Genomic DNA, 7510 nt, shown 5'->3' on the forward strand with positions numbered 1-7510 from the left:
TTGGAGAGGTTTTCGCTATAGGGCGCGTGTGCTCGTCAGACAGACAGAGAGAGACATGGAGACAGAAAGCGAGAAATCACCCCCCAGGGGGGATGGTCACACCGCAATCCCTTCTCTTCCATTCTCCTCTCAGGATCTTGGGCACGCACGCACATGCACCCGGCGTGAGTTTTAAGCCACCAGGCCTGGGACGCGAACCATGGTCGACTACGTGGGAGTCCAGTGACATAGCCATTATGTTAACTGCTGGTTCCCATCCGGCCTGAGTTTTAAGCCACTGAGTCTGGGACTTAAAGTGCAGTTGACTACGTGGGAGTCCAGCGACGTAACCATTTTGCCATCTGCTAGTCCCAATAATCACATTGCATTTTAAAAATCACAGATGACAGTTATCTTTAACATACTTTTATCCCCAGGGACTCTATCTGGACTCTGAAGAATAAATTCTGCTGGGTAACACACTTGTAACGAGTCACAATAAAGAGTAATCGACCCAATCACGTGGCGGGGCAATCGACAGTAACCAGGCTTACTTTCATGGCATTTGATTCCGTATACATCGATGCTGGGATCGAACTCCCCCGGAGCCAAGGGTGGCGAGCTGTTCAGCGTGTTTCCAGGACTGTCAGGAGGGGTCCCCACCGGGTGGGTGCCGTCGCTCTCCCCCTCCTCCTCCCCGTCGTTCTCCTCACACTCCACCTCCTCTTGCTCTGCTCTCTCCACATCGTGGATTCCCACCAGGAGGCTGTAGTCCATGAGCTTCAGCTGGGCAAGAAACTGCAGGGGGGAGCCACATGGTCAGTCATACCGTCAACAAAATCCACGACCTGCAGACCACACGCTCAGGACATCGCACGCAGGGAGGCTGCAGGCCGGGCAGCCGACGTGCCTCGTTCCTAACGCTCTCGCGCCCCCAGGCGGGTCTCTGGCTACAGATGTGGCCTCACATGTTGGGCTGGTTCAGAGCTAGCATTATTTTCCCTGAAATGCAAAGCCGGTGGTGATGGGCATGTATTAATCACACTGAGGTTGAATTATACCAACGAGCAGGGGGCAGGACTGGCAAGAGACAGAGGGAGGGGAGAGAGTTTCTCCCCACAATTGGGACTGGTTAATAGGAAAAACCAAGGACCTCCCAAGAAGCTTCCAGCAGTCTTTAAGAATGATTTGGGACAGTGCCTTGAAATTCAGCACACGTGGCAGAGATCACGATGCTGTCCATCACAAATAAGTGAAAGCCCTAACGTCCCACTCAGCCAGCAAATGCTTCGTGTCAGCGCTCGGCTGAGTAACGCAGTGTTCCAGAAGTAGGGCGGGAGTGCAAGGTGCTTAGCTGTCCATGGGTTCCTGCCCTCCCTTCCTTTCCTGGACCAGCCACAGCTGGAAAAGAATGTGCAGTAGGACCTAGCTCTGCGGGAACACTACTCCCACCTGTCAAATTCTTCTTGACCTTTCATACCATGATACCCAGGCACATGACCTGAGGCACAACGTTGTAACTGATCTATTAAAATGTGGGTGGTACCATTACTTGCATGTGAGAGAGAGAGGGAGAGAGAAAGAGGGAGGGAGGGAGCACACCACCCCTGGCAGGGTCCCAGAATGCCATGATCCCTTCCCCAGCCCTCTAACTCCTAGAATCTTGGGTGCCTGTTTAGGCTGACCTGGGTTTCCGAGCCCTGGCTGAACGTGTGGCTTCCAGCACTGCAGTCCAGTATGCTATAGGCTTCGCCACCTCGGCTGTGCTGGGTTAGTGTTATGAGTGCAAATCATGGCAGCCCATCTGCTGGCCGGAACTACACGCTCCCCAACCTGCCAGGAGGTTTGGTGGCTGGCTGTGCACAGAACACAACTCTGTTCTGACCCTGGGCTCGGAGTCCACACAGGCAGGTGGTCTGGACTCTTGAAGAATTTAGTACCAATCCTTGCTCAGTGAAGTAGAGAAGCTGCCGGGTTCCTGGTTCTTCTTCTTCTTCTCTTCTTTTTTTTTTTTTTTTCTGCTATAGGGTGTGTACGCTCGCCAGAAAGACAGAGAGAGATAGAGAGATAGAAAGCGAGAAATCACCCCCCAGCGGGGATGGCCATGCCGCAATCCTGTCTCCTCCATTCTCCTCTTGGGATCTTGGGCACGCACGCACGCACGCACACACGCCCGGCGTGAGTTTAAGCCACTGGATCTAGGACTCGAACTGTGGTCAGCTACGTGGGAGTTCAGCGACATAGCCATTACGCTAACTGCTGGTCCCCCTGGCTCTTCTGAAACGATTTGTGAAATGAACTTCCTCATGCAAAGGTGAGCATATGGAATTAGAGGTTTTGAAGTTCTGTCTGAAAATCAAATGAAATCGATTTGCTGAGACACACAGAGAGCCATTCCTCTTTCCCCGAGCCTGCTGGGAAGTGGCCCTGTTTCGGAGCTGCTCCGTTCCCTTACAGGATAGCCCTCTGCACACAGGTCCTCTGGAGTGTCCCCCTCCATAGCGCCCACTTGGTTGCCTTCCCACTTTTGAGTCCTAGGGCCAGTTAAATCTTCCCCACTGGTTTTGAGCTCAGAAAAAAGAAACTAAGTAAGTCGTACATTCAGGTATTTGAGCAAGGCAGGAGAAACCTGTTGATTTAAACACAGAAGCAAGGGCCAGCAGGTAGCATGGAGGTTAAGGTGCTGAATCCCACATGGTTGATGGTACCGTTCGAGTCCCGGGACCAGTGGTTTGAAAATCATGCTGGGCACATGTGTGCATGTGCTCAAAATCCCAAGAGGAGACTTTTTGACCTTCAGAGGGTGACCTTCAGATACACTTTTTATTATTAAAAAAATATATATTTATTTAATTCCATTTGTTATTTTTTAAGTTGACTAGACAGAGTCAGAGAAAGAGAGAGTGAGAAAGCAAGTCACCAGGTCCAGGACTTGAACCATAGTTGGCCATATGGGAATCCAGTGCCTTTAACCACCATGCCACCTGCCAGCCCTCAGATACACTTTTGAATGTGCTTTCTGTACGAGTGATTAAACTGCTGAAGGTCAGACTGGGAAGGGGTGACACCAGGTCCCAGCATATGGCTGTCACACGTTGGGCAGCTGGGGCCACAGTCCTGAGCCTCAGGCAGTGGTCCCACCAGTGCTTAGGCTTTTCCTCAGGCAGAGGGAGAGAAAGGTGTGGTGAGCTCCCCGAGGGACCCAGTAAGCCCTTAGAGAAATGAGAAACGCCTCTCTAGGCAAGAACCTGCTCCGATGGTCCAAGATCAAACCTATGAGACTGGGGCGATGGCAGGTGGGGGCCTGGAGGTTAAGGTGCTGGATCCCAGTGCCTTAATGTTGCAGTGGTTCGAATCCCAGACCTGGAGGCTTGAAAATCAAGCTGGGGGGACCAGCAGGAGGCGTGGTAGTTAAGGTGCTGGACATTCCCACATGGCCGACCATGGTTCAAGCCTTGGACCTGGTGGCTTGCTTTCTCATACTCTCTCTCTCTCTCTGGTCAAAATAAAATAAGTCAACGAATAAATAAAATTAAAAATAAATAATTCTTTAAAAAAAAAAAAGAAAATCAAGCTGGGCGTGAATGTGCCTGTCCAAAATCCCGAGAGGAGGGTGGAGGAGAAGTGACTGGCGTAGCCATCCCGCCTGGGGCGGGGTTTCTCTCTCTCTCTGGTGAGCACGTGCTCCCTATAATGAAACTAAAAACAAACAAACTGAAAAGTCTATGAGGCTGAGGTAGAACTGGAAAAGACCACGTCCAGCTCGGGGCGAAGAGTTCAGAATTTGCTGACAAGGGTGATCTGCTTCTTATTCTTTAACTGAAGTAACATGATCTTAAAAAACCAAGACTGTAATTTGTGAAGTCAGGTGACTAGGACTTTCTCATCTCACTTACTGGCCCGAATCTTGACTGTCTCCCCTCTCTGAGCCTTAGTTATTCTAACTATAAAATGGGACAGGAACGTAGAAAGGGTTAAAGGAAATAATGTCACCAAGGCAAAGAATAGGGTGCCTTGTGTATGAAGGGGAACTGTTACTATGACTGTCATGCTGTTTTGAATGTGGTGGGAGGCTTTTTCTTTTTGGGAGAGGCTTTTGCTATAGGGCGCATGCGCTTGCCAGAAAGACAGAGAGAGAGAGAAAGTGAGAAATCACCCCCCCGGGGGGGATGGTCATACTGCAATCCCTTCTCTGCCATTCTACTCTCAAGATCTTGGGCATGCACGCACACGCACGCACAAGCACCCAGCGTGAGTTTAAGCCACCGAGTCTGGGACTCGAACCGCGGTTGACTACATGGGAGTCCAGCGACATAGCCAATACGCTAACTGCTGGTCCCGCAGGAGGCTTTTTCCATTGAGTGTTGTAAGTTAAACAGAGACAGGTTCTAATGGGTGGGTCAGGAGTGGAAGTCAGTGAAAAAGACTGTTGACTGATCAGCTGTTACCTTCACCACTTTACTTTAAATCTCTTCTGAAGTAGAGTGAGGTGAAGTGCAGCAATAAATCTGAGGTTCTCGCTAGAGAAAATCTTTCGGATGTCACAGAACTACTGTGGATTGGAAGCTCTGGGCTAAGAGGGAAGACAGGGGCTCTGACGTGCGGTGTGCCTAAAGTAGGATCAGCAACTCAATATTAATTTCTTCTTTTCCTCATGTTCATCATATTCTTTTTTCCCCCAAAAGTTTATTTCCTCCATGAGTGAGAGAGAGAGGGAGAGAGAGAGGAAGAGAGAGAGAGACAGACAGACAGCACTCCCACAGACCGGTGATACTGAGATTATGGCAGGTGGGGACCTGGTGCACTCAGGGAGGTCTCTGGATGTAGACCTGGAACCTTCCCATGTGAGTCAGCCTCAGGGAGCGTGTGTTCTACTGCTCTGCCACCATCTAGCCCCGTCCTGTGTATCCCTTTAAGTTTCTAACTCAAATGGACGTATTTGTTAAGTACATAAGGTTTCAAAAGTGTGAAGATTTAAAAATCTTTAGGTCCTGTGCTTTTCTTCCTTTCTAACTTCCTAATAATCACCTGCCAGGTTTTGGATGCATCCCCATTCCCTCAGAATATCCCGTCTCTTCTAATTCTTGAACAACAAATCCCGCACGGTGCCTCCTTGTGCTAGCATCTTCCTTGAGATCTTGATGAGTCCTGTCACAAACTCTTCTTGAAAACTCTGTGGCAAAGGAGCAATTAATAAAGTATCCTTCACAAAGAATTTGCTTTATTTCCTTGCTTTATTAACACATTTGTTCTCCCAACAAATCTGTGACACAAAATTAAAATCTATACCAGCAGTGTTTAGCATATATATACACACATATATATATTTAAGTATTTAAAACTATATAAAATATATATGTATTATTATTATTTTTAAAGTTTTTGTTTTGTTTTGTTTTTGTTTTTGCCATAGGGTGCATGCACTCGCCAGAGAGAGGAAGAGAGAGAGAGAGACAGAGAAAAGGAAAGTGAGAAATCACCCTCGGGGCAGGGGGGATGGCCACACCACAATCCCTTCTCCATTCTCCTCTCAGGATTTTGGGCACGTATGCACATGTGCCTGGCATGATTTTCAGGCCACTAGGTCCAGGACTCAAACCATGGTCAGCCATGTGGGAGTCCAGTGCCACAAGCACCATGACCTCTGCTGGACCCTCGCAGTAATGTTTTACTACTTGGCAAACATGGTATGAATCCCCTCTTGGAGCATTTATCAGAAAACACATTCAACTGTGCTGTCACACACACTTTTAACTTTGATTTTACGACACAGTTGTTAGGGGGATCACCTCTGATGGCCTCGAACCCCAGTCTGAAGTTGGTAGCTGTGTATCTCTGTGCAAACGACAGCACCTCTGGACTTAGCTTTCTCGTCTGTCTCAGTGGGATAATGACAGTACCCACCTGCTGGGAGCAGTTTCAAGAATAAAAAGAAATGGTGACAGTGTGGGAAGGGCTGGGGCTCTTTGTGTCTCATACATGGAGGCTGACACCTCCCCACTGCCGTCCACCACCGAGGCCCCTGAGCCCACTCCCAAGGCTGTGGGAGTAGAGACAGGAGACAGAGGAGATGCCCTTTGACCAGGATGCTCCTGGACACCACAGGGAGGGCACAGCTTGGCACTATGTGAGCCAACGGGAGGAGAGCTCAGGGCCAAACCTCCAGGGTCAGGATCAGAGCTGACGACACACAGGGCAGAAGGCAAAAGTGACTTTCACTTTCCACAGAGCTTTTTTTTTTTTCTTTTCTTCAGAAAAGTGCTCATATGTTTGTTTACGCGCAAAGCTTTGTAGACTGAAATATAGCATGACATATGACTAGAACAGGATTTCGATGATAGAAAAAAACACTACACTCTCAGATGAAAATGCTTTTCTTTCCTTCTCTTTTAAATGGATATACTGAACCACAGTAAACTCAGATTTTATTTATTTATTTATTTATTTATTTATTTATTTATTTACATTAGGGAAAACCAACAGCAATGACAAAAACTGTACTCAAACCCTAACAGGCCATTTGGCCAAGTTAGAAAGCATGAACTGATGAAAACAGAAAACCAGATTAAATTCTAGCCTCATTATCCAGATCAGATGTCAAGCTGCTTCACCATAATTACCTACTTAAAAATTTAATGATGCTCCTGCATGAATTTCAAAACTAAAGACACTGTTATCAGCCATTGAGAGTATTTTTTAATGACAGAAAACTTTATGTCCTGCCTCCATTTCAACCAAACAGCCAAGTGCCAGAATCACGCATGAGATTGAACTGTCGAATCCTCCAAGCAACGACATTATTAGAAACAACGAACAGACTGGGAGGATCCTTATACAATCCAAACTGCAAATGTGAACGGCTCGAGTTACATTATTTCTGGAGTCTGAATATCACAATGATATAAGCCAAAAGGAAAAAAAAAAGCAGAAAACCATTTTTTTGGCAGGTCACAGATAACCATAAGGACTACTTACCATCACTGCTGAAACAATATTGTTCTCAGGATCAAAGATTTGCTGATTAATCAGTAAAAATCCAAAAGAGATTATATTTATCTATGGTATATAATTATCATGTAGTTCAAGATGACCTCAAAGTGAGGGGGAAATGCTTAATGAACATGAATTTTAGTAATAACCAATGACAACTGGGGAAAAAAGAAATGTTCCTTAATGAAAGCCTGAAGAAAAAAACCGTACAACGTAAAAGCAATGCTTCTGCCTACTTTCCATTTGTTTGTTTAAAGGAGATGTTTGTACCAGTCACAGAAAGCCAATGCTGAGGCGCTCATCTGAGCTTATACAGCACGAAGATTCAAACACCGGAAAGAAACTATTTACAATTCATGATCTACAAATGATGAGGACTAACTTGACCAATGTGAGAATCTTGAAAGAAAAAGAGCTGTTAGAAGATTACAAAGGAAATGATAGCTTCCTGCCTTCACAGAGAATATAATCAAATGCATGACATTTATTCTTTGGTTCTAGACATTTGAATTGATTTTGTTTAATGACACAAAAGAGAAAA

The 7510-nt window shown here is 46.6% G+C and overlaps 1 protein-coding gene across 1 annotated transcript in view; it reads right to left on the reverse strand.

Annotated features, from left to right (window-relative positions):
• The window catches only part of PIP4K2A (phosphatidylinositol-5-phosphate 4-kinase type 2 alpha), a 228954-nt gene that overhangs the window by 7008 nt on the left and 214436 nt on the right, over window positions 1–7510 (reverse strand). The window contains exon 8 of the mRNA XM_006139709.1: window positions 534–777. Within this exon, the coding sequence (XP_006139771.1) occupies window positions 534–777 (244 nt within the window). The remainder of the gene's footprint in view (window positions 1–533; window positions 778–7510) is intronic.

The sequence above is a fragment of the Tupaia chinensis genome, unplaced genomic scaffold (genome assembly GCF_000334495.1).
Source record: "Tupaia chinensis unplaced genomic scaffold, TupChi_1.0 Scaffold000001_1, whole genome shotgun sequence".
NCBI lineage: Eukaryota > Metazoa > Chordata > Mammalia > Scandentia > Tupaiidae > Tupaia > Tupaia belangeri.